The 27,922-nt window shown below is 39.0% G+C and overlaps 1 protein-coding gene across 1 annotated transcript in view; it reads left to right on the top strand.

Annotated features, from left to right (window-relative positions):
- TTN (titin) overlaps positions 1–27,922 on the top strand; it is a 302,859-nt gene that overhangs the window by 13,502 nt on the left and 261,435 nt on the right. Inside the window, exons 2-10 of the mRNA XM_055289874.1 lie at positions 14,077–14,180; positions 16,352–16,555; positions 18,079–18,366; positions 18,851–18,936; positions 19,030–19,274; positions 23,541–23,871; positions 24,242–24,394; positions 25,251–25,388; positions 26,592–26,717. Coding sequence (XP_055145849.1) covers positions 14,077–14,180; positions 16,352–16,555; positions 18,079–18,366; positions 18,851–18,936; positions 19,030–19,274; positions 23,541–23,871; positions 24,242–24,394; positions 25,251–25,388; positions 26,592–26,717 — 1,675 coding nt within the window. The remainder of the gene's footprint in view (positions 1–14,076; positions 14,181–16,351; positions 16,556–18,078; positions 18,367–18,850; positions 18,937–19,029; positions 19,275–23,540; positions 23,872–24,241; positions 24,395–25,250; positions 25,389–26,591; positions 26,718–27,922) is intronic.

The raw sequence follows: 27,922 nt of genomic DNA, 5'->3' as shown, positions 1-27,922 counted from the left end.
ATGAAGAAATCAATTGGAAATGGAAACAATAACTTAGCAATGAAGGTAAATGCTTGACTTAGTTTAGCTTAAGAAAAAGAGAGTTCTTAATGTTGTCTTTATGTGAGTAAGCCAGGTCACAGTCAGGGCAGGAAGCACATGCAACTCAAAAGCATAACTGAAGAGAGTTTACTGAAGGGACTATTACAAGGCATAGCAGGGTAATGAAAATTAATGGGGGCTGCAGAATAATCCTGGAGATAGCAACAGTCCAAAGCCCTAACTAAAAACACTGGGGAAAGGAGCAGTTCCTGGAACAAAGAAAGAATCTGGAGGAGAGGGATCACAAGAGCATGGCCACAAGTAGAGGAAGGCATGGCCACATGTAGAGGAAGGCATGGTCAAACCATGGCCAGGCAAGGAGGAAGCAGGGGGAATGAATACTTCAACCTCTCTCCTTGCAGCACTTCCCATTGGCTGAACCATGTAAGAAGCCAGAGGGCCATGGAGGACCCCTCTAGGAGTCAGCCTCCCAGGGGCACAGACTAGCTTGGAGCAGGGTAGGTAGTAAATGGGATGGGCTGGGGCAACAGAGAATATGATAGCACCCCATACTTTGCTAGTACAGTAAGGGCTTGCTCAAAAAAGATTCTATTATGATTAGGTGAGGAAATGGGGGAAAGAGGAATTTGTGTGGGAATTTGAAATAGATGGGGTAAAACACAAAGGTAAAAAGGCTTAAATCTCTTTAACAGACACATAAAAACTAAGAAATTCCATAGGAACATAAAAAATAACCATAATTTAAGACTCAAGGAGCCTTTAATCTTTCAAAGATTAACTTTTGTTTTTTGAGACTGTAGAGCTTCTTTTAGGGCCATTTTTAGATTTTTGTCCCACAGAGACTATTTTAGCTTTGGAAAATCCATCCCTGAGCTTATCAGATGCATTGAAATGTACCAATCTCAAGTGCAGTTGACTAGTTGACATATCTTCCTTTGTAGGTATTTGATAAACATCCATTATTTTCATTGTTGCAGATTTCTTTTTGTATTTCAAAGCAAAACTTGTTTTTCAGCTCCCAAATATGTTTTTGGCCCTGAAAGAGCCCTTAATCCCTGTCCCCAGGTGCTGTGCCTGCAGTGGTTACTGGAAAAAATGAGCCTGGCTGCCTCCCTTCAGCATGTGTAAAGCTTGATATTTGACAGCAGTATCACCTCCAGTGAGCATTTGCTGGTGGTTGGATCTAATCAGGTTTATAGTTTCCTGCCATAGGCCTTCAGAAGCCCAACTTATTTCTTTTTTAAGATTCCAGTATTTCTTGGGCTTTGTTTTAATACACATATAAATGTCATGTCACCTTCTGAGGGCCTTCAGGGAAGGACATGACATGTGCTTTATTCCATGAGCTCACTTTGGGACTTCTCAAAGATTTCTTAGAAAATACTATCTTGTATATTTTATCAGGTAGTCAGAGATAATTGAGCAAATCAATACTACCAAGCACAGAAATTATTTTCTTAGTGTCATGCTTGGCAGCAGCAAACGAACAAAATGCCTACCATGTGTCAGATTCTCATGGTCCTGGACACTGTCACGTTCATTCTGTCATTTAATATTCCTAATAACTCTTTGAAGTCGAGATAATAATCTCCAATTTGCAACTGACAAATCTGAGACAGAGATTCAAGTGAATTGCCTAAACCCAGGTAGAATAGGAGTGAAATTCCGAGTGCCCCTAACAGCGGTGCTACTGAGACATTCAAGACTTTAATTTTTTTATCTTTCTTACTTTGGTAAAAAATATCTTACATGTCTGAAATAATCTTTTTTTATTCGATGTGGTGTTAAATCCATCTGTGACTATTCGTACACTTGTAAATAGTTGTGGAAATCTAATTTGATCTTGCTTCTAAAGAAATTATAACTGGATGTAGAAAAAAATGGGACAATAAGTCTTCTTTTAAACGGTAAGCAACAATTTCTTGCCTCCCACGTTCCCAGTGTAGCTTTTTCTGCCTCTATAACTCAAAGAACACAGACTTTCTTCCATTAGAATAAGTTGTTTTTGTCAGCACGCTTTTCCCTGTGCACTTCTTGAATTTGCTTTTCTATTTCCTTGTTTAAAAATAGCTCCATGATGAGCCTATATTTCAGCTTTGATATATTTTATGAGTGGAAAGGAATTTACAGATATTATATCACTGAATATTACTGTGTTAATGAAAATATAAACTCTTAGAGGGCAGGTATTTTTGTGTGTTGTGTACATTGCTATAATCTCTGTGCCTAAACTGTGTTTAATACAATAAAAGAACACACACAAAAATTTAATCAGTCATAAGATACATTAGTTTTACTTTCTAACTGTCTTTTCTTGGTCAGCTCTGCCTAGCCATCACTAGCACATGCCCAGCACAAAGTCACCACTCAGTAGATATTTGTCAAATCAATAAATAATGACAGAATCTAAAATCGTAATAATTTATCCCAGTGCTCAGCACTGAGTATATGTTTAATAAATATTTATTGAATTTCATTGAATATTGTGCTCAAAGAGAGAATCATGCCATGCATTCCAAATTAAGTAGGCATTACATTTGAATTATCAGCTGTTTGGGATTATCTATGTGGCTCCTCCCCACTGTTAGGGTGGTAAATTGAGATCTTACTCCATCAGCAAACTCCCCAAATCTGCCTAGTATTTGGTTTCCACAAGACTAGTTTACTAATTCTAACGATGTCATATTTCATTTTAAAACTAATGCATACCATGATATCATATACTGTCCATTACTATTCCAATAATAAGAACTCTTTTTCAGAGCAGCGTATTAGTTATTTACTAACTCGTCCCTTCTTTTCTTTCTTCTTTTTTCTTTTGTTCATTCATTTTTTTCTTTTCTTAATTCTGAATGTCATATAAACATATAAAGCCCTAAAGGCAATGATCTTGACAATACTGCAATGTGTATTAGGGTTCTCTAGAGGGACAGAACTAATATATATATAGGGAAGAACATATATATATACACACACACACACACACACACACATATATATACACACACACACATATATATACCCACACACACATATCTATACACACACACATACACACACACACATATATATACACACACACACATATATACACACACACACACATATATATACATATACACATATATACACACACACACACACACACACACATATATATATATACATAAAGGGAAGTTTGTTAAGTATTAATTCACACAATCACAAGGTCCCACGATAGGCTGTCTGCAAGCTGAGGAGCAAGGAGAGCCAGTCCAAGCCCCAAAACCGAAGAACTTGGAGTCTGATGTTCGAGGGCAGGAAGCATCCAGCTCGGGAGAAAGATGTAGGCTAGGAGGCAAGGTCTAGAAAAGTCCAAGAACAGTGACTAGACAATCAGCTTCAGAGGACAGACACTTGACTTTATGTTTATAATATATGGTCCATCTTCTTGGCTCTTGAGTTACCTGAATTGCATCATGTCAAGATGACGCAGGCGGATTTCCGGCCAAGATGGCCGAATAGGAACAGCTCCGGTCTCCAGCTCCCAGCCCCAGCGACACAGAAGACGGGTGATTTCTGCATTTCTGCTTGAGGTACCGGTTTCATCTCACTAGGGAGTGCCTAACAGTGGGTTCAGGACAGTCGGTGAAGCGCACTGTGCGCGAGCCGAAGCAGGGCGAGGCATTGCCTCACTCGGGAAGCGCAAGGGGTCAGGGAGTTCCCTTTCCTAGTCAAAGAAAGGGAAAACAGACGGCACCTGGAATATCGGGTCAGTCCCGTCCTAATACTGCGCTTTTCCAACGGGCCTGGAAAACGGCACACTAGGAGATTGTGTCCCGCACCTGGCTCGGAGGGTCCTATGCCCACGGACTCTCGCTGATTGCTAGCACAGCAGTCTGAGATCACGCTGCAAGGCGGCAACGAGGCTGGGGGAGGGGCGCCCGCCATTGCCCAGGCTTGCTTAGGTAAACAAAGCAGCCAGGAAGCTCGAACTGGGTGGAGCCCACCACAGCTCAAGGAGGCCCGCCTGCCTCTGTAGGCTCCACCTCTGGGGGCAGGGCACAGACAACCAAAAACTCAGCGAGAACCTCCACAGCCTTAAATGTCCCTGTCTGACGTGGTTCTCCCAGCACGCAGCTTGTGATCTGAGAACGGACAGACTGCCTCCTAAAGTGGGTCCCTCACCCCTGAGCAGCCTAACTGGGAGGCACCCCCCCAGTGGGACAGACTGACACCTCATTCAACCGGGTACTCCTCTGAGACAAAACTTTCAGAGGAACTATCAGACAGCTGAATTTGTGGTCTCACGAAAATCCGCTGTTCTGCAGCCACCGGTGCTGACACCCAGCCAAGCAGGGTCTGGAGTGGACCTCTAGTAAACTCCAACAGACCTGCAGCTGAGGGTCTTGTCTGGTAGAAGGAAAATTAACAAACAGAAAGGACATCCACACCAAAAACCCATCTGTACATCACCATCATCGAAGACAAAAAGTAGACAAAACCACAAAGATGGGGAAAAAACAGACCAAAAAAACTGGAAACTCTAAAAAACAGAGCACCTCTCCTCCTCCAAAGGAACGCAGTTCCTCACCAGCAACGGAACAAAGCTGGATGGAGGATGACTTTGATGAGTTGAGAGAAGAAGGCTTCAGACGATCAAACTACTCTGAGCTACGAGAGGAAATTCAAAACAATAGCAAAGAAGTTAAAAACTTTGAAAAAAAATTAGAAGAATGGATAACTAGAATAACCAATGGAGAGAAGGGCTTCAAGGAGATGATGGAGCTGAAAGCCAAGTTTCGAGAACTACGCGAAGAATGCAGAAGCCTGAGTAGCAGATGTGATCAACTGGAAGAAAGGGTATCGCTGATAGAAGATGAAATGAATGAAATGAAGAGAGAAGGGAAGTTTAGAGAAAAAAGAATAAAAAGAAATGAACAAAGCCTCCAAGAAATTTGGGACTATGTGAAAAGACCAAACCTACGTCTGATTGGTGTACCTGAAAATGATGGGGAGAATGGAACCAAGTTAGAAAACACTCTGCAAGATATTATCCAGGAGAACTTCCCCAATCTAGCAAGGCAGGCCAGCATTCAGATTCAGGAAATACAGAGAACGCCACAAAGATACTCCTCGAGAAGGGCAACTCCAAGACACATAATTGTCAGATTCACCAAAGTGGAAATGAAGGAAAAAATGTTAAGGGCAGCCAGAGAGAAAGGTCGGGTTACCCACAAAGGGAAGCCCATCAGACTAACAGCTGATCTCTCAGCAGAAACTCTACAAGCCAGAAGAGAGTGGGGGCCGATATTCAACATTCTTAAAGAAAAGAATTTTCAACCCAGAATTTCCTATCCCGCCAAACTAAGCTTCATAAGTGAAGGAGAAATAAAATACTTTACAGACAAGCAAACGCTGAGAGATTTTGTCACCACCAGGCCTGCCCTAAAAGAGCTCCTGAAGGAAGCACTAAACATGGAAAGGAACAACCGGTACCAGCCCCTGCAAAAACATGCCAAATTGTAAAGACCATCAAGGCTAGGAAGAAACTATAGCAACTAACGAGCAAAATAACCAACTAACATCATAATGACAGGATCAGATTCACACATAACAATATTCACGTTAAATGTAAATGGGCTAAATGCTCCAATCAAAAGACACAGACTGGCAAACTGGATAAGGAGTCAGGACCCATCAGTGTGCTGTATTCAGGAAACCCATCTCACGTGCAGAGACACACATAGACTCAAAATAAAGGGATGGAGGAAGATCTATCAAGCAACTGGAAAACAAAAAAAGGCAGGGGTTGCAATCCTAGTCTCTGATAAAATAGACTTTAAACCAACAAAGATCAAAAGAGACAAAGAAGGCCATTACATAATGGTAAAGGGATCAATTCAACAAGAAGAGCTAACTATCCTAAATATATATGCACCCAACACAGGAGCACCCAGATTCATAAAGCAAGTCCTCAGTGACCTACAAAGGGACTTAAACTCCCACACAATAATAATGGGAGATTTTAACACCCCACTGTCAGCATTAGACAGATCAACGAGACAGAAAGTTAACAAGGATATCCAGGAATTGAACTCAGCTCTACATAAAGTGGACCTAATAGACATCTACAGAACTCTCCACCCCAAATCAACAGAATATACATTTTTTTCAGCACCACACCACACCTATTCCAAAATTGACCACATAGTTGGAAGTAAAGCTCTTCTCAGCAAATGTAAAAGAACAGAGATTATAACAAACTGTCTCTCAGACCACAGTGCAATCAAACTAGAACTCAGGATTAAGAAACTCAGTCAAAACCGCTCAACTACATGGAAACTGAACAACCTGCTCCTGAATGACTATTGGGTACATAATGAAATGAAGGCAGAAATAAAGATGTTCTTTGAAACCAACGAGAACAAAGACACAACATACCAGAATCTCTGGGACACGTTCAAAGCAGTGTGTAGAGGGAAATTTATAGCACTAAATGCCCACAAGAGAAAGCAGGAAAGATCCAAAATTGACACCCTAACATCACAATTAAAAGAACTAGAAAAGCAAGAGCAAACACATTCACAAGCTAGCAGAAGGCTAGAAATAACTAAAATCAGAGCAGAACTGAAGGAAATAGAGACACAAAAAACCCTTCAAAAAATTAATGAATCTAGGAGCTGGTTTTTTGAAAAGATCAACAAAATTGATGGACCGCTAGCAAGACTAATAAAGAAGAAAAGAGAGAAGAATCAAATAGATGCAATAAAAAACGAAAAAGGGGATATCACCACCGATCCCACAGAAATACAATCTACCATCAGAGAATACTACAAACACCTCTATGCAAATAAACTAGAAAATCTGGAAGAAATGGATAAATTCCTCGACAAATACACCCTCCCAAGACTAAACCAGGAAGAAGTTGAATCTCTGAATAGACCAATAACAGGTTCTGAAATTGTGGCAATAATCAATAGCTTACCAACCAAAAAGAGTCCAGGACCTGATGGATTCACAGCTGAATTCTACCAGAGGTACAAGGAGGAACTGGTACCATTCCTTCTGAAACTATTCCAATCGATAGAAAAAGAGGGAATCCTCCCTAACACATTTTACGAAGCCAGCATCGTCCTGATACCAAAACCTGGCAGAGACTTAACCAAAAAAGAGAATTTCAGACCAATATCCTTGATGAACATTGATGCAAAAATCCTCAATAAAATACTGGCAAACCGAATCCAGCAACACATCAAAAAGCTTATCCACCATGATCAAGTGGGCTTCATCCCTGGGATGCAAGGCTGGTTCAACATACGCAAATCAATAAATGTAATCCAGCATATAAACAGAACCAAAGACAAAAACCACATGATTATCTCAATAGATGCAGAAAAGGCCTTTGACAAAATTCAACAACCCTTCATGCTAAAAACTCTCAATAAATTAGGTATTGATGGGACGTATCTCAAAATAATAAGAGCTATCTACAACAAACCCACAGCCAATATCATACTGAATGGGCAAAAACTGGAAGCATTCCCTCTGAAAACTGGCACAAGACAGGGATGCCCTCTCTCACCGCTACTATTCAACATAGTGCTGGAAGTTCTGGCCAGAGCAATCAGGCAGGAGAAGGAAATAAAGGGTATTCAATTAGGAAAAGAGGAAGTCAAATTGTCCCTGTTTGCAGATGACATGATTGTATATCTGGAAAACCCCATTGTCTCAGCCCAAAATCTCCTTAAGCTGATTAGCAACTTCAGCAAAGTCTCAGGATACAAAATTAATGTACAAAAATCACAAGCATTCTTGTACACCAATAACAGACAAACAGAGAGCCAAATCATGAGTGAACTCCCATTCACAATTGCTTCAAAGAGAATAAAATACCTAGGAATCCAACTTACCAGGGATGTGAAGGACCTCTTCAAGGAGAACTACAAACCACTGCTCAATGAAATAAAAGAGGATACAAACAAATGGAAGAACATTCCATGCTCATGGGTTGGAAGAATCAATATCGTGAAAATGGCCATACTGCCCAAGGTAATTTATAGATTCAATGCCATCCCCATCAAGCTACCAATGACTTTCTTCACAGAATTGGAAAAAACTACTTTAAAGTTCATATGGAACCAAAAAAGAGCCCGCATCGCCAAGTCAATCCTAAGCCAAAAGAACAAAGCTGGAGGCATCACGCTACCTGACTTTAAACTATACTACAAGGCTACAGTAACCAAAACAGCATGGTACTGGTACCACAACAGAGACATAGATCAATGGAACAGAACAGAGCCCTCAGAAATGATGCCGCATAGCTACAACTATCTGATCTTTGACAAACCTGACAAAAACAAGAAATGGGGAAAGGATTCCCTATTTAATAAATGGTGCTGGGAAAACTGGCTAGCCATATGTAGAAAGCTGCAACTGGATCCCTTCCTTACACCTTATACAAAAATTAATTCAAGATGGATTAAAGACTTATATGTTAGACCTAAAACCATTAAAATCCTACAAGAAAACCTAGGCAATACCATTCAGGACATAGGCGTGGGCAAGGACTTCATGTCTAAAACACCAAAAGCAATGGCAACAAAAGCCAAAATCGACAAATGGGATCTCATTAAACTAAAGAGCTTCTGCACAGCAAAAGAAACTATCATCAGAGTGAACAGGCAACCTACACAATGGGAGAAAATTTTTGCAACCTACTCATCTGACAAAGGGCTAATATCCAGAATCTACAATGAACTCAAACAAATTTACAAGAAAAAAACAAACAACCCCATCAAAAAGTGGGCAGAGGACATGAACAGACACTTCTCAAAAGAAGACATTTATGCAGCCAAAAAACACATGAAGAAATGCTCCTCATCACTGGCCATCAGAGAAATGCAAATCAAAACCACAGTGAGATACCATCTCACACCGGTTAGAATGGCCATCATTAAAAAATCAGGAAACAACAGGTGCTGGAGAGGATGTGGAGAAATAGGAACACTTTTACACTGTTGGTGGGACTGTAAACTAGTTCAACCATTGTGGAAGTCAGTGTGGCGATTCCTCAGGGATCTCGAACTAGAAATACCATTTGACCCAGCCATCCCATTACTGGGTATATACCCAAAGGACTATAAATCATGCTGCTATAAAGACACATGCACACGTATGTTTATTGCGGCACTATTCACAATAGCAAAGAGTTGGAACCAACCCAAATGTCCAACAACAATAGACTGGATTAAGAAAATGTGGCACATATACACCATGGAATACTATGCAGCCATAAAAAATGATGAGTTCGTGTCCTTTGTAGGGACATGGATGAAACTGGAAAACATCATTCTCAGTAAACTATCGCAAGGACAAAAAACCAAACACCGCATGTTCTCACTCATAGGTGGGAATTGAACAATGAGAACTCATGGACACAGGAAGGGGAACATCACACTCCGGGGACTGTTGTGGGGTGGGGGGAGGAGGGAGGGACAGCATTAGGAGATACACCTAATGCTAAATGACGAATTAATGGGTGCAGGAAATCAACATGGCACATGGATACATATGTAACAAACCTGCACATTGTGCACATGTACCCTAAAACCCTAAAGTATAATAAAAAAAAAAAAAAAAAAAAAGATGACGCAGGCTTCCAGATTATAGTCACTTCTTCCCTCTAATTCCTGTAAGAATTAAAATGGTTTGACTTTAGTTCCAACAAACATAACATTAACGTGCTTCACATTAGGTCAAATGAGTCTAAAAATACACACACGCACACTGCATACACACACACAAATATGCACAAATGTATCTTAAATAGTCAATTGGTGAACACTCCAAAACAGAAAGATCACACATTTCTAGTGTTTCTTTGCCTTATGGCTGGCAGATTCTTTGTAACACAAATCTCTCAGTGGGAACAATTTTCAAAGTATATAACATGAAACCAGTTGTTTCTGAATAGAGCAATCAAATAGAATTATAGCAGATGCAATCTATGGGGGTGGAAATGGTGCCACCAATACAGATACCACCACTTAAGTAAAGGAGAAAAATGTTTAAATAAGTACACTGTGTCATCTTGTTAACATAACTATACTACACTAGTTGTCAGTAAATTTAAACTCTGTTAAACATTAACATATGAATCACTATATAAATAAATATAAGATATGAAATACTCAAGAAATTGAAAAGTTTAATGCATGGCCAAATTCTTCCATAACAGGGAATATTTTTATTACAGACATAAAGAAATTTAACTTAAGAATTTTAGTTTCTTTTATTGATAAAAGTCTCTTTCCATTATCAACAAGACAATTTTCCTCCCTCTAAGTAGAGTTTCACAAATCTCTCAGCTGAGTCATTATGAAGATCTTTTGGTGTGCTCTTTTGTATTTGAAATATCTCTTGCTTGAAATTAAATTCAGTCCTAAAATAGCAACTATATCATCTCCTAACCACTTCGCATTAGTAACAGCAAACTCCAGAGATTAGCAGAACAGCATTCATGTGCCTGGAAAAGGAACCTTATGGATGATTTAAGCATAAGACCTTGCTACTTACTAAGGAGCAGTGCACACATATTTGTAAATATTAATGCCAGATGAAAATGAAAGCTGACAAAGGTGAAATCATTGTACTGTACAGACTAACCTAAGCAGAGTTCCAGTTTTGCCTTTCAACATTATTTCTTGCAGGGTGTATAAGCAATAAGCTCATTAACATCAGTGTAACTGTCCCCGAAATACAAGTGGATTCTGGAGAATGTAGGTAGAACAAATGAGCTCTCTTCAACACTAAGGTTTATAGCAACTGATTCTTCAGAGAACATGAAGCCTCATGCTTGAGATAAATTCCCTCATCTGCTGTCATGATTGACAGGTCCATTTGGTTTGTTTTATGGGAGAAGTGAACAGGACTGGGGCCTGACTCAGGGCAGAGTCCTCAGGTTTGGGGCTCTTTTGTATGACTGCCCACAAATGCTATCTACTGTCACATCTCTTTAGACCTGCATTTTCAGATTTTAACAGCAGCAACCAATGCTCTTCTCTGAGCCTCAACAGAGTTATTCTTTAAATACAGTTCTATTTCCTTGGTGAAGTCTCCTTTGAGGTACTAAATTTAGCACTGTCAATCAGAAGAACAGGTGGTATGTGACACTACCAAATAGGTCCTCTCCCATCATGCTTTCCTAAGACAGCCAATCACCCAGGGCCCTGCCTAAGGATGTGGGGCTGTCAGCAGATCTGGTGAATATAAGGGCAGGCCAGACCCTGGCTCTTGAGCAGTCGTGCATTCCCAGCCTCGCCTCGGGTGTAGGGATTGCATAGAAAAGCAAAACTACACAGTCTTGACTGTGTAGTTTTGTTTTTAGGATTAGAGGCTCACCGATTCATGTCGGAGATGGTCAGAAAAACCAACTCTCCATAGGACGTCGTTTCAGAAGCAACCTTGGGCTTAGTCCCACCCTTTTTAGGCACTCTTGAGAAATCAGGTGAGTAGCAACTTTTCTTATTTTAATAGTAGAGTCACTTTCTTATTGATCTCTGGCTCCGGAATATTTGTGTGTGTTAAATGCCTGTGTACAAGTGTTTGTATAACTACTTCTTGCCAGTGCTGACCCATTATTTAAATCTGCTTGTTAAATTCTATTTTAAAATGTCTGAACATTTTTCCTTAAAAAGTTGAAAGCTTTAGCATATCAGCTAAATGATTCCATGATTCAAATTGTTTAAGTTCACTTAATATTCTGAAAGTTGAGGTCTGAAATGTTGAGAGAAATGTTTACTTCTTTTCTAGACTCTCTTTGCCTGTTGAGAATGTTCAAGGTTATATTACTCAATGATAAAGTTAAGCACACCAAGAATAGCTCTGATAAAATGCATGTGGTATCAGCTACACCCTGATGACTTTTTAAGGGAATCAACTGCTGAGGTATCAGTTGCAGGACAGTGACAGAACACTTGCCTGCTGTCAGTCAACCTTGGAGAGTTTAGGAGAGTTTATTTTAAGAGCATGACATTTTAGATGCATACCTTCAGCCCCAGTTAGACAAAGGCCTGTGAAGAGCAAGGGCTAAGGCAACGGAATTTACCTAGACAATAGGAATGGAAGATCAATTTAAGCTGGTTAATTGCAACATAGTTAGAGATTTGGAATAAAATGATATAATTGTTTTCTAAAATATTCAGAATCTCTTCATGCATTTTAATTCAGCACACAGTCCAATTATATATTTTGAGACAAATGTTGACACTAAGAAGAGTAAGAAATAATGTTTAAAGGAAAGGTTTCTTACTTCTAAATACACTTTGATTTCTCATCTTCCTAGAATTCGATTACTAATTGTCAATGCCTGTAAATACATAGATATATAATTATGTATTTTATGTCTAAGAAGACAGCTATTTTTAGATGTACTAGCTTGTAAACAGAAAACGTTAGACACAGAAAGTTGTTCATCCCAAAGATAATATGCTACAAAAAGGAGTTTCTGACAAAAAAATTTATGAAAGCTTTTGGATATTATCTGATTTTTCCAAATATAAATTTTATGGTCTCAGAGAATGCTGGTTTCATTTTTTTAACTAAGTAGAAAGTTACAATAAGGAACAGAATTATCACTAAGAAGATCATTGCCCCATGAAGTTTTAGTAAACAAAGAATTTAATGAAAAATAGTAGTGAAGTGATTGACAATTCAGAAATGTTCTATTTCAGAATAGTCATGTTGAATAATTAGGTATTTATGCATCAGAAAATTCTTCACATAATATCTCTGAAACTGATAGGCAAAGTACTTTCTTGCACTTAACAAAATGACTTAACTGCAAATTTTATATTCATTTCTTTGATGTTGAATATTTTACTTTATGAAAGCATAGGCTTTTTCCCTTCATCTACATTTTACACCAGCCTTCCATTATTCAAAGTTTGCAAATTGTTCCATATTAAGAACTCAAGCCAGCATTTTTCTTTCAGAACTATAATAAACTTTGGCCTGTTCACTAAAATTTAAATTTTTCTGAATATTTACTTCAGCAGTAGCAACATTTACTGCACAGTTATAGTATGAAGAAATGTTAAGAAATAGAAAGCACCGTATGCCGTCTACAAAAAGTTTGCATATTTGATAAGGCTTGCCAAAGCTTTTCCAGTCAGGAAAGAAATTACAAAGTTCAGATTTTTACTCCTGGCAACTATTTTAAGTAATCAGATAATGTCTGAATCAATGTCAACTTTATAGAGTGAATGAAAAATATTGGGGAGAAGGAAAATTTTTAAAATAATTTTCACTTACACGTTAAGCTGATGCAGAGGTTTATTTATTTTAATTTTTTTTTTTTTTTTTGAGACAATCTCACTCTGTCACCCAGGCTGGAGTGTGATGGCACCATCTTTGCTCACTGCAACCTCCACCTCCTGGGTTTAAGCAATTCTTGTGCCTCAGCCTCCCAAGTAGCTGGGACTACAGATGTGCACCACCATGCCTGGCTAATTTTTGTATTTTTAGTAGAGACAGGGGTTTCACCATGTTAGCCAAACTGGTCTCGAACTCCTGACCTCAAGTGATCCTCCCGCCTCGGCCTCCTAAAGTGCTGGGATTACCGGCATGAGCCACTGCGCCAGGCCCAGAGGTTTATTTTACATTTATCACATGTCTTGGCTCTGTAATTGCACTTCACTAACCCTGCATTGCTGTGGTTTTCTTTTTCTTCAACTCTGAACCTGATTTTCCACCACGGGTAAGACTGTATATTCCCTCTTTGACCACTAGGGTTCATTCCTTGCTCTGTTTGGCTAATACTTTTTTCCATTTCCCCTTAACACTTGTTACTTTGGGTTAGGCTTTAAGTCAACTCAATGATGAACTATGGAAAACTGTTCAAGACACAAAAGAGAAGACCTGCCCCTCACTCTAGGCCCACAGATGACCTGTGGAGCAATCCATTTGGAGAAACGTGTGTCTCTGCTATCTGCAAAGCAGCTCCAGAGTGACCCTTAGCTGGGACACCCTAATTTATTTTCTCTTCTTTTTCAGAGTGCCTAGAAAGATGACAACTCAAGCACCGACGTTTACGCAGCCGTTACAAAGCGTTGTGGTACTGGAGGGTAGTACCGCAACCTTTGAGGCTCACATTAGTGGTAAGCTCACACATTCACACTTTTGTTTTTTTTTTCCTTTGCCTCCTCTCCAGTAAGTTAACGTTGCTGCAGGACTTGACGCCAAGTTTAAGCCCTGCTTTCATCTCGGAAAATTAGTCCAACGCTATGGAAAGGTCATTTTAAGGGTATACTATTCACAGAGTACTGACAAAATCTGACAATATAATGGCTTGAAAATGTTTTATTCATATTTGTTATTCCACAAAGCGAAAATAATTAGCGTTGGATTAAAATTGCTGTTAGAATCCAGCAACTAAGTAGGACCAAATTTAGTCATTCTATATTTGGGTTCAGCTGCAGAGCCAGACTGGAAGCCAAGAACTCAAGCCCAATAGAAGCCAGCCACAGAGCCACTGGGTAGTCAGTCTGGGCTGTCTGCTCTGGACACCTGAACTTCAGTTGGTTCACATGCAAAATAACAGTGCATCTAATTTTCCTCAGAGGCAGAGCTGTTCAGTAATTAACCAACTCCTCATTATTTTATTATTTTATTTTCAATCTTTACTGGTGATTCTAATGAATTAAAAGACTTTCCAATCATTTTGAAATGACAGAAAATAATATGCTTCTTGGGTCTCTCTATTACCCTAGAATTTTATTTGAAAGGAAGTTCATCTCTGTTTTGCCTTCTTTTTCTTCCTCATAACTCAGTTGATGGATGGTTCAAGAAATGCATGGTATCATCTTATGAAAAAATGGAGAGTAGCTTATGAACTATATTGTAAATAATTTTAAAATTAATCAATATTTTATCTTTCTGTAGTATTGTAACTAGCCATGTAAGATGGATACGGCTTAATAAAAAATCATGCTTAATTCTTAATTTAGTGCACTTCCATGGTGCATTGCCCACTTCTTTTTTAAAATTTTATGGCTTATGATAAAGATATAAAATAATATTTCTTTTTTTCTCTTTTTTTCTATTATATGCACCAATTTTACTCATAACTGGATAATACTTTATTTTACATTGTACAAATATCGTATAATCATTACTTATTTTCTATTGTACATATATAGACCAATGAAATTCCCTTTTCATACCTGGTAAAGTCTTACTGACTTCCAAATAATTTACCTATTTATCTGGTAATAGTAACTTCTGAACTGAGCAGAACACATATGACTTCAGTGGGAATTTGCCTCCTTGAGAAGTAGTGGAATCTGGCTACTTCATATCTTCTTGTTCCTTCAAACTATATGCAAATAAATTATTACAAAGACACTATTGAAAATATCCAGTACCCATAAATCAGTCCAATAAACTATTTAATTGGCCATAGTGGGAGATTGGCTAATGTATAAACAACAAAATAGACTTTCTCTAGATTATCTTTACCTCCCAGCCTAAGTAGATAGAGCATCAACCTTTATGCCAAGTGCAAAATAAATCATGCTCTGAATGTGCCTCATACATTCTCAATGTACAGTTTTAATATATTTAAAACATCAAACCATGGACATGTAGTTCTTGGCTCTACAATTTATGGCAGATAAAGAGAATTTGGCTTTCCACCTGCAATTCCAATGATCCATGTTGTTCTGAAAGACTAGGTTTGGATTAGGCTCTTAATATGAGAAATTGCTTGTCCGTGTTACGATGTTTTTACTGATTGCACTTGTGAAAGCAGAAGAGTCCAAGAAGACGGTGTCCCTGTAACCGCAGAGGAGGGAGGAGGGCATGCCTCCTGGGCTTGTCAGGCACAAACTGGAGATCAGTTTGCTGCTTTTATTCTTCACTTGCTCTCAAAGAGGACAACAATCACTCTTTATTTCAAATTTTCCTTGGTTCTTCATTTTTATAAGTCCCTTTCATGATTTTAATGTTGTCTATTAAATTGCATCAGATAGAGCCCTAGGCAGGAAGGCAGGAGATGGAAATTCTAGTCCCCTCTGTGTCACTGCTAGCTGAAGAAACTTGGAAAAATCATTAGGCCTCTTTTGGTCTCAGTTTCCTCCCTTCCTGCCTTCCTAATGGTCTGCAAGTTTCCACACTGATCATGCAACTGTAGGGTATTCCCTATCATTAAGTGGCATTCCATGCTGGAAAGCTTTTACAGATTCGGACAAGGCAGTGAACATGATGGGACAGAGCAGAGGATTTTGCGGTGCCCACTCAAACCTAAAGATGAATTGTTCTTGCCCTTCAGGTTTTCCAGTTCCTGAGGTGAGCTGGTTCAGGGATGGCCAGGTGATTTCCACTTCCACTCTGCCCGGCGTGCAGATCTCCTTTAGCGATGGCCGCGCTAAACTGACGATCCCCGCCGTGACTAAAGCCAACAGTGGACGATATTCCCTGAAAGCCACCAATGGATCTGGACAAGCGACTAGTACTGCTGAGCTTCTCGTGAAAGGTAGGCTGGTGGGGACCTGCCAATCCTCTGCTCCCTCAGAGGACATCTCCGGCAAATTGGGAAAGGGGTCCAGAAAAAGCTATGGGCAGAGGTAGATGCAGCTCTTAAACTACAGAAGGGTCTACTGGAGGCTGAATTTTTTATAACCAAGTTGTTTGCTTTTTGGAATTTAATTTTCCTCTAGAGTACATCATAAAAGTGGCTGAGAATCAGTTTCTCTATACACATATTAAACACCCAAAAGTATGCTAAGGAAATATTAAAAATCATGTTTCTCAGCAAGTAGAAAAGCTTGGAGCCTTGTTTATAAGTCTTTTCAGGAATAAGACATATTCTCCAGGGAAGTGTGAATCTCCAGGAATTCACACTTTAACAAGCATCCAGATAATTCTGATGCTGGTGGTCTGCGGACCACCCATTTAAGAGGCATATAAACATACCCAGAAGAAAACAAATGCTTGTTTATTATTCAAATGCATGACACTGTTTCCCCAGAAAACTTATCATCAATCTTAGTGGCCTCTGTTGCTTTTCTGTATCCTTTACTACCTAGTGAGACGTTAGTATACAGAATATTGCATGCCTTTACATGTTTTATAACAATATCTTACATGAGCTACGTAAAGTTACATATGCTTATCCAATAAACCGTACCTTCAGTGATGTTCAATTATAGGGCTATAATTGACCTAAGCAGAAACCACATCAAGTAGAACTTTAGCATGCACCCAGAAAATTCACAAATGGAATTATAGGGCTATAATTGACCTAAGCAGAAACCACATCAGGTAGAACTTTAGCATGCACCCAGAAAATTCACAAATGGAAAATGCACGGGGTTGGCACCACCTACTGTTGTTTATTACTCAAAATCATGTCAAAGTTAATTCCATTCACTCCTCACACTTATAAAAAATTTCTTTCAACATAACCAAAAAAATCCCCTTTCTGTAACACAATTAAAATGAAGTAATGTTATTATTGGGATTAACATTTTAAATGCAAGTAAATATTTTGGTTATTTGAATACCTATCAAGTTGGAGAAGGTTTAGAATTTTAAAAATTAAATTAAAAATGTAATGATTCTTTAAGTAACAGGTGCACCCATCACAGCAACCACTGGAATTCATTTTAATGCAACTTACTGGAATATGCAACATGGCCTTCACATATTAATAGAGTGCTAGAGGTGAGGTTGAGGGGGAAGTACCAGAAAGATTCTCAAGAAATGTTATAACAAAATCTAGAGCTTTTATTTAAAACAAAGAAACAAAAGGTGGTGGCCTAAACTGCTAAGCAAAACAAAGCAAATAAAATAAAATATGGTGGCGAGAAAGCCTTCTGTAATCTCCTGGCTCCATTCTTGCTGTCATCGCTAGGTGAGCTGGGTTCAAGGACAGTCAAGGATGTTTAGATTGGCGAGTCATCACTTGGTTTTGGAATTGGAGCTGTGATTGTTTAAAAATACCTTGTAGGGAGCACCCTGGCTCTCACTCCTGACTTTGTTCTCTTGCCCCCACAGCTGAGACAGCACCACCCAACTTTGTTCAACGACTGCAGAGCATGACCGTGAGACAAGGAAGCCAAGTGAGACTCCAAGTGAGAGTGACTGGAATCCCTACACCTGTGGTGAAGTTCTACCGGGATGGAGCCGAAATCCAGAGCTCCCTTGATTTCCAAATTTCACAAGAAGGCGACCTCTACAGCTTACTGATTGCAGAAGCATACCCTGAAGACTCAGGGACCTATTCAGTAAATGCCACCAATAGCGTTGGAAGAGCTACTTCGACTGCTGAATTACTGGTTCAAGGTATGTGCTGGAGGTTGAGGAACAGAAAGAAGGGGAGAGAGCTGGTTTGTGTCGAAGTGGGGCCAAGCATCCACTTGCCATTTCTCACAGCCCTGGGAAGAATGCTGTGAGCTGATATAAAAGCCGGCTTTTCGACACCCATGCAAAGTCCCTGAGATTCTAGTCAGAAGCGCAGAATGGAAGCAATCTGTGCTTATGAATCTCATTATAAACTGGAAAGCGTTTCAATTAAGTGATCTACATTTCCAAATTATTGGCAAATAATGAAACTTTTAAAAATCGTTCTAAGTAAATTTTTATCTTGTAATGAACATTTTCTATTTTTAAACCTAATTTATATTCATGCAACATCCAAAACTTTCTGCAATTTTCTCCATTGGGATATCCAGAAAATCTTTTTGACTTTGTAGTCAGAATTAACAGAATCTCTTTTAAAATGGGTCATTGTGCCCCCTCCTAAACATTCATCTTTCCCTTCCCACAGGTGAAGAAGAAGTACCTGCTAAAAAGACAAAGACAATTGTTTCGACTGCTCAGATTTCAGAATCAAGACAAACCCGAATTGAAAAGGTATTTTTCTATACTGTTGGTTTTCAAGCCTTTCAGGCTGTTGCGTCCCCAGCTATTCCTCCTCAACGTGGGCTTTGTTTTAATCTTTTACAGAAGATTGAAGCCCACTTTGATGCCAGATCAATTGCAACAGTTGAGATGGTCATAGATGGTGCCGCTGGGCAACAGCTGCCACATAAAACACCTCCCAGGATTCCTCCGAAGCCAAAGTCAAGATCCCCAACGCCACCATCTATTGCTGCCAAAGCACAGCTGGCTCGGCAGCAGTCCCCATCGCCCATAAGACACTCCCCTTCCCCGGTCAGACACGTGCGGGCACCGACCCCATCTCCGGTCAGGTAAAGCTGCCATAGAGAGAGCAGGTTATTGCACATTTTGGAACTAGGTTTTGAAACGAGAAAGATTCCCTTGTCCCCCTCGCAGGGCATGCGATGCGGAGAGTGGCTCGCTTCTTCAGTGTCCCGCTGCTCAAACCCCTAGGGGAGCATACAAACGGGCAGACTGTGGGGCTCTGTGTTCCTCTCAACATCCAGCCGCTTGTGTGTCTGCCTACTAGGGTCTCAGGGGTTTTTATAGGCATAGGGTGGGGGCGTGGCAGGTCAGGGTGATCTTGGGAAATGCAACATTTGGGCGGGAAGGCAGGAGTGTTCGTCCTCACCTAGGTCCATGGGCACAGGCCTCGCTAGGGACCACGCCCTTCTCTTCCCAGCACTTCCCTGCCCTCCTCCCGTGTAAGTTTCATGCAATCAAAAATGTAGCAGGTGACAAAGGAGGTAAACCAAGAAGTTACTGAATGTGATTTTCACAAATCCTCACTGTCCACAGGTAAATTGAAGACCTTTATAAACTTCTGAATTCTTATTTATATTTCATGTAATAAATATCTACTTTAGGGGCACAGTGAAAGGAGAAGTGCACAGAAGTTAGAGTTGAAAGCCCTAAGGGCAAATCAGCCTGATCACTTAACAGTTTGATTTAGGGAAATAAGTATAAATAATAAAATAATTGTTACTATATATGGATCACTTCCTCTATCAGACTGCAACTATACATACATTATCTCATTAAATGTTCACAACCTGTAAGAATTATTATCCTCAATGTTATTGATAGGTAACTGGAATTAAAGAAGTTAAGTAGTTTATTTAAGGTTTCAGTTGTGTCATCTGTAAATTAAAGAGAGTCACAATAAGAATGATTCTCAAGCTGCATTCTGGGGCTTCAATGAGATAATTAGCTGAAAGTGCCTTGTAAATAGAAAATAATTATGCCAATATTCTTATATTCAGACAGTTAGTAAAACCTTTTAAATATTTTGCATATGCTTATGTTATTTTATCTAGAAAATAAAATGGACTTCTATGCTTACTTAATATGGAAGTATTTTAGAAGGTGATCATGTATCATAATCAGGGCTCAGAAATTACATAATCAAGTGTAAATTGTCCACAACTGTTTTGCAAGTTTGGGATTTAGTTTATCATGATGAAACTTTTAATATGATGAAATGAAAAATGCACAAAATTTGAGCAAACAAAGAAGTGTTTATTGATCAATTTAAATGAAATAAAAAACACATGATGTTCCCTGCCAAGAAAATGTTTTATAAAAGAATAATAAGGAGATAGTTGACTTAAATAATATTCAAACATACTTTAAAGTTACTATAATAAGAACAGTATGGTATTGGTAAATTAATAGAAACATACACCAGGGGAACAAAACAGAGAGTTCAGAAAGAGATCCAAGTATAATAGATCCAAGTATATAGGGAATTCAAAAAGCAAAGTGGCCTTTCAACTCAGGGAATGGAGAGATATTTTAATAAAGAATGCTGGTCCAATTAGCTATCCATCTGGAAGCAAATAAACATAAACCTCTGCCTCTCACTATTTACAAAACAAATTTCAGCTTGATTAAATAGTTAAAAAATAAAAAAAAAGAGAGAAGACAATCTGCATTTATGGGCGAAAGCTTTTAAAAAGACAGTTACAGATTCAACTACATAAAAATAGAAATGTATGTATGGCAAAAGCAAAAGGTCATTTCTAAACCAGACAGCACTTGTGAAAAAATTTTAAAAGGTTTCTCCTCCTCAAGGTACTTCATTGCCTCTGCCATAAAAGTATCACAATAAACATAAAATGGCTACAAGGTGGACAACACCAGCCTAGAAACAGTATATAACATACACAATTACATATGTTCATGCTGGATAAGACCCATAAACAAGCAAATTGGAAGAAATGGATCTGGGGGAATGTTTGCAACACTTACGACAAATAATCAATACACTAAATGCATTAAAAATCATCCACAAATTAATTTTAAAGGAAAAAAATGCAACACAAAAAAGACAAAAGATACAAAAAAGTATTTAACATAAGAGGCAATGTAAAAGTCCAATAAGTATGTGGCAAAAATGCTAGATGTTTTCCAATTTTTATTGTTTTAGCCACAAAAATGTAAAGATATTGGCAAACACTAACATGAAACCTTGAATAAAAAGCTTACTTTAAAAAACAACGTCTAGCAGTCGAACTAAAAAAAATGTTCAGTCTCAGGCTAAATCCAAGTTTGCACACCATGAAATCACAACACAAGCCAAATGCAATTTCTTGAGGAGATAACAACCTAACTGTATTTTAAAACCCAAGCCTAAGGGTCATTTAGAATCATGGAGTGTCCCTGATCCCATGGAGAATTTTGACCATCTTAGCGGTTTTGAAAGTTCATTAATAACCATCCAAATTGCCCCAAAATTTTGCTTTCAAATAATTAAGAAATAAAATGCCAATTTGCAGAGAAAATAATGGTTATCGAAGATAGACTACTTCCTAAATATCTCATAGTTTAATCTTGATTTTTGTTGTAGAGTAAGGCAAACATATTTCATTGAATGCATGTTTCATTGCATTGTATCTCGCTGTGACCAGGTGATTATTTTTTATTGTAAGTACAGAAATAAGCACTCCCCTATAATGACCAAAATTACAATGATTTTCACAGTTATGGGCTTACCTGTGACCTGCTGTTAATCAGTCATGTCATGCTAATCATGTCTTTAACTCTTTTTGAATTAAACCCATTTACTAAGTACAGCAAGAACAAGGCACAGGGTGAAACTTAAAAGCGCATGTCTCTTTGCTTTTCTTCAGTTAGTGGAAACTACATATTATTCGAACTTGGTTTTTGTTATATTTTGAAGGCAGTCATGTTCAGAAAAGAGGCTTATTCCCTAGATTTCCCTTTAGTTTGATTACATTTACAAAATGTAAATGGATTTTCACACAAAAAAAGCCCTTCTTCGAGAAAATAGACATTTCTTCATGAAACTGGTTAATGTTGTAACGTACTGTTAAGGTACTCTGTAAGTTAGAGAAAATATCAACTGTACCTTGAGCTTAATTAGAATAATCATTTCATTTATGATCAGTGTAAGCTAAATATCCTAGATAGTGACAGGATGCATTTATAAACATTTTCTTATATGCAGAATTAATAAAATGAAATGATAGGGCAATACTGCCACCTAGAGAGGAAAATGTAATAAGCCTTATTAAGAATTAAATTAGTTTTGAAAAAAATTTTACCTTACAATAGTTGGCCAATCCCCAGAATTATTGCTATAGATCAGAAATAGTCTTTTTTGGCCATCAGTGCTGGGATTTAGCCCCCAAATTCTTCAACTGATGCTACTTGCACTTTGGATACACCTAAAAAGCAAACAATGAAAACTATTCTGGAAGAAGCAACTTTATCAATTTAACCAAAAATCACAGAATCATTAGTTTTTAAATTAGTCGATTCCCACAATAACTCTAAAGATATTTAAAATAAGTCCAGAGTGCAATACAAGGAGGGTGAGTGTAAACAAATATGGAGGAAATTAAAAGTAGCTGTCCACAAACACTTCAGCTAAAGCAGCAATTTGCAAAGTGCGCTGCACAACCTATACCCAGCAACATGCTGCAGAAAGCTTCCTGAGGATGTGTCCTCCTGTCCTGGAAATTCACAAGGCATACTGACATAGTAAAGGCTGTGGGAAGTCCTGCAGGGGAAAAAAAATGGCTTAAGCTGCTTAGTCAAGTGGCACAAGCATTTTGATTACAGAAACCTTTCTTCTTATAACACCTATTTGACATCCTCTAACCCCCCAGAATTGGAATACACAGATGAATTGGGAATACAGAGGTTGCTGGATTTGACATGTCTTTCCTTTGGCTACATATTAAATAAAGAAGTAGCTTTTTCTGTTGTGATTTTTTTTTTTTTTTTTTTTTAATGTGAGAAGGTGCAGGGCACAAAATCTCCAGCTTATTTGGAATTAAAGCTGATTCTCTTACAGGGTTACAGCAGATAAGAATAGGTTTATTGAGATTTAAAACAAATTACTAGGTTTATTGAGATTTAAAACAAATTACTAGATTTATTGAGATTTAAAACAAATTACTTCCAAGTACATTATTTACCCTCTGAATAGGTTATGGAGGCACACATTTTAAAACTCTGCCTTAAAGCACTTCCAGCTTTTCATCCCATGATTCACATCCAGTTACCCCTACTTGCTTTGACATTCTTGACCTCTGCCTTTTGGTTTTCAGGTCCGTGTCTCCAGCAGCAAGAATCTCCACATCCCCCATCAGGTCTGTTAGGTCTCCGTTGCTCATGCGTAAGACTCAGGCATCCACCGTAGCCACAGGTCCGGAAGTGCCTCCCCCTTGGAAGCAAGAGGGCTACGTGGCCTCCTCATCTGAGGCTGAGATGAGAGAGACAACGCTGACAACCTCTACTCAGATCAGGACAGAAGAGAGATGGGAAGGGAGATACGGTGTCCAGGAGCAAGTGACCATCAGTGGCGCTGCGGGTGCTGCCGCCAGTGTGTCGGCCAGTGCTACCTACGCAGCAGGGGCTGTTGCCACTGGTGCTAAAGAGGTACTGTCAGAATGGCTTTGTTTTTCCTTATTTCACATTCTAGTTTCTCCAACTGGATTTCTGCCATGAAACTTAATCTGTATAAATTGGAGGAAACATGCATATGAACATAAAAGTATAGCAGCAACTGAAGACCAAATTCAGTAGTCATCCTTTGTCAAACCATTTTTAATTAGGGCAAAAGCTCCAATCTGTGAAGTTTCCATAAAATACAGGTTTTAACGATACAGTCTCTATATTTCTTGGCAATAATAAATGCTTATGTATGAGTGTATTTTGCTCTAGGTGGCTCAGTTTTCCAGCATGCTTTTTTATTTGCTACTGGGCATGTCATTTAAAAAAGCAATCTACTTGGCCATTTCTAATCTAGGTGAAACAAGATGCTGACAAAAGTGCAGCTGTTGCGACTGTTGTTGCTGCCGTTGATATGGCCAGAGTGAGAGAACCAGTGATCAGCGCTGTAGAGCAGACTGCTCAGAGGACAACCACGACTGCTGTGCACGTCCAACCTGCTCAAGAAGAGGTACGTGTGAGGCTGCCATGGGGCACCCACAGAGTTGCGTCCTTCAGTGCACATTAACTCAACCACCATCCACTGAGCTCTGCATGCAGCTGTGCTCAATTCATTCTGAAGACAGCCTTGAGCCCAGCAGGGCCCAGACTTTTAGAACTTTCTGAGCAGAAGGTGGTCTGAGATGTCAAAGGTGTTGACAATGTGAGTATCACAAGAGCAGAGTAGGCCAGAAACACCTGGGCTATATGAGCAGGCAAAAGTCAACTATGGTATTCAAGGTAGGAAGGCAAAGGGTGGCTGGAGAAACAGAGACCAGTCAATTCCAGAGCTCAGTCACTGCACACACTGGGTGTGGAAACTACTATTTCAGGGCAGGCATTACATTTCTCTAAGTTTCCCCAAAGGACTTTTGTTTTTACTTTTCTCAGAACAAACATGACGCTTGATTCATAGCTGGAACAGTATTATAAATCCAGGATAATGTCCCACCTCATATTTGAATAGATTTTCTGTTATAGTTTAAAATCATTCCAGCTTTCCTCCTTATCCTCTTGTGTGACATTTATGTCTAAATCCTGACAGATTATTGTAACTTTTTTTCTTTTTTGAGACAGAGTCTCGCTCTGTCGCCCAGGCTGGAGTGCAGTGGCATGATCTCGGCTCACTGCAGCCTCTGCCTCCTGGGTTTAAGTGATTCTTGTGCCTCAGTCTCGTGAGTAGCTGGGATTACAGGTGTGTGCTACCACACCCAGCTAGTTTTTGTATTTTTTAGTAGAGGATTTCACCATGTTGACCAGGCTGGTCTTGAACTTCTTTTTGTGTAAGATGCATTAAAGTGTTTTCTTCCTTTCTCTATGAAAAGCAGTTAAGAAAGGAGGCGGAGAAGACTGCTGTAACTAAGGTAGTAGTGGCCGCCGATAAAGCCAAGGAACAAGAATTAAAATCAAGAACCAGAGAAGTAATTACCACAAAGCAAGAGCAGATGCACGTAACTCATGAGCAGGTGAAAATGGGTTTTTATTTAAAATTCACTGAGGTTCTTACGGGGGTCAACACAGATAATCACCTTTACCATGAAGAGTGTTGTTTCTTGGGCCACATGGTTGTTAGCATACTAATAAAATCCCCTTGTTGTATGTGTAAATTTCTGGGTACTGGATACCAAAGTTTGGTAGTGTCCCTGAATGCTCCCCTTGTGAGTATGAAAAAGAACTCTGTGAACATACACCAGGAGTAGAAACAGGGGTCTCACCACATTGATCTGGGGATGCACTAAGTATATGACTATAGGGAGAGGACAGATGGGTAAAAACCAGGAGGAAGAAATAGATGCTGAGGCAGGAATGGGGAAAAGTGGAGGAGACACTGAACTCACTTTGCTTTAGAAATCTTAGCAACTGCTTCCTGGCTCCTTGGGAAGACATTTGCTCATGAGTTTGAAGTGGAATGGACAGCATGGCTTTAACAAGCCAAATGACCAGAAAAGGTGAAAAGGACAGCCCCATGGTTGGCCGCATTTGGGACAGATTGGAAAATGCCAGTTAGTAGAGCTCTTGGCCAGTGGAACCAGTTGGCTGTTGGGTGGTTTGAGAAGATGAATTTTCAAGTCCCTTTCAGCCTTGAGATCCTGTGTTTCAGTGATGAGATATTTGAGAACGGCAAAGAGGCAAATAGAGAAAACTGCCTCCCCTATATACGCATATACCTTAGGTGCCCAGATGGAAACAGCATTCTTCACAGTATTTAGGAAAATTGACAAAACAAAAATATTCTATAAATGCAGATTATAAATTATCCATGCTTGATTTCTCACATGTAAAATGAAAAGATCAGACAAAATTACTTCTAAAGTCTTCCATTCTGATATGTATTCTAAGATTACCTTTAGATGACAGAATTAGTACAGAATAATATTGCCATAGATCTATTTGTAAAAATTGGAAATCATTTTAAAGAAGACTACAATTCTGCTGTTCAAAACAAATTGTTGAATTCAACTTTGTTTTCTCTAAGCAGCCTACATAATTTACAGTTTAAGGAGAGAAAGAGCATGATTTATGAACATGAGATTATTTATTTTATTTAGTGACATCTCCAGAAAAGGGATTTTACATCTTCAAATTCCTATGTTGTTATATTTAATAACCACAATATCATTTCAATGGGCATCAGGAAATAAAGTTTTTTTTTTAATCATTGTTTGCAGATAAGAAAAGAAACTGAAAAAACATTTGTACCAAAAGTAGTAATTTCCGCAGCTAAAGCCAAAGAACAAGAAACTAGAATTTCTAAAGAAATTACTACGAAACAAAAACAAGTAACTCAAGAAGCAGTAAGTCCGATTTTCTAAATATTTTGTAGTTTGTTGACAATATCGCATTACAGCCAGCTGCAGGTAGCTTATAACCAAAACCCCTAAATGGAGATGTCTTTTGTTGTATGTTTTTTGTTATTGTTCCTCTATGTCTAGTATTGAAACTCAGGATGGAAATTATGTTCACATTGCACTATTTTCCACTCGATCGGTTTTCAGGAGATTGTCTACAGAACAGTTTAGGGCACATCTATGAACTTTCTAGAACATACATAAATGGATGATAGATATCATGCCAGTCCAGTTACCTACCGGGACAGTTGGTTTCTTTGTGCATAGCCTAAGCCCTCAGTCACTTAGATTGTAATGTACAAACTTTACATGCACACACACATGCACACACACACATACACACACACATACATCAGCCATAAACACCCTGAATAAATAGCAAGGGAAAGTGAGGAAATGCCAGACATCAGAGAAAGCAAATACTTCCTCAAAAAAAAAAAAAATGCCTTCAATTCATGGTTGATAAACAGTGACCTAGAAGCATTTACTGCTGTTGTGCCATAGAGCTGTGTGAGGACAATCTCAGTGTCACTAAAATCCACATCTCTCCCTTATGTGAAATCAAGCCTTTAAGTGTCAGGAGAGAGGCATTTATCTTGAATTCTTCCATGTTGAAGAGGGCACCTGTGCTCATCCTCCTTGAACTCAAGCTCTTTGCTGATCTTAGAGCTACTTTCTTTAAAGGTCCAGTTGAGAACCCTGCACACTTAAAAGGCTGACCAGAGGCTGCTGACTGAATTTCCCCGTCCTTACTGTGAGTGAGACACTTTGAAAGCAGCAAGAACCCTACTTAGCATAATCAAAGGCATAGAAATCCCCATTGCCATTGCAATTCTGGTGACTGGCAAGTTCAGCTGGCCTATAGTTTTCCAGCCACTTGTCACCAGCCACCCACCGGGTTCCCTAACATGTCGACATGTCTCAAGATAAGATATTTTCAGTTCTAGGACAATTTGCTAAGGCACGTGTGGGCAGAAAAGAAGCCCATTCCTCAGGAAAGCAGTCTATGTATTACGCACAAGTGTAGGCCCCTGAAATGGAAATCTGACATTTTATCTTTCACCACTAAGCATTCTGTATTTTCCTGAATGTTTCAAGGATGTCTTGCCATTTCTTTTGTATCTTTTGAAACTCAAATCTTTATTTTACTC

This window comes from Symphalangus syndactylus, chromosome 8, assembly GCF_028878055.3.
Source record: "Symphalangus syndactylus isolate Jambi chromosome 8, NHGRI_mSymSyn1-v2.1_pri, whole genome shotgun sequence".
NCBI classification, from domain to species: Eukaryota; Metazoa; Chordata; class Mammalia; order Primates; family Hylobatidae; genus Symphalangus; species Symphalangus syndactylus.
The sequence above is the reverse complement of the archived record's forward strand: the minus strand, read 5'-3'. Positions and strand labels throughout refer to the sequence as shown.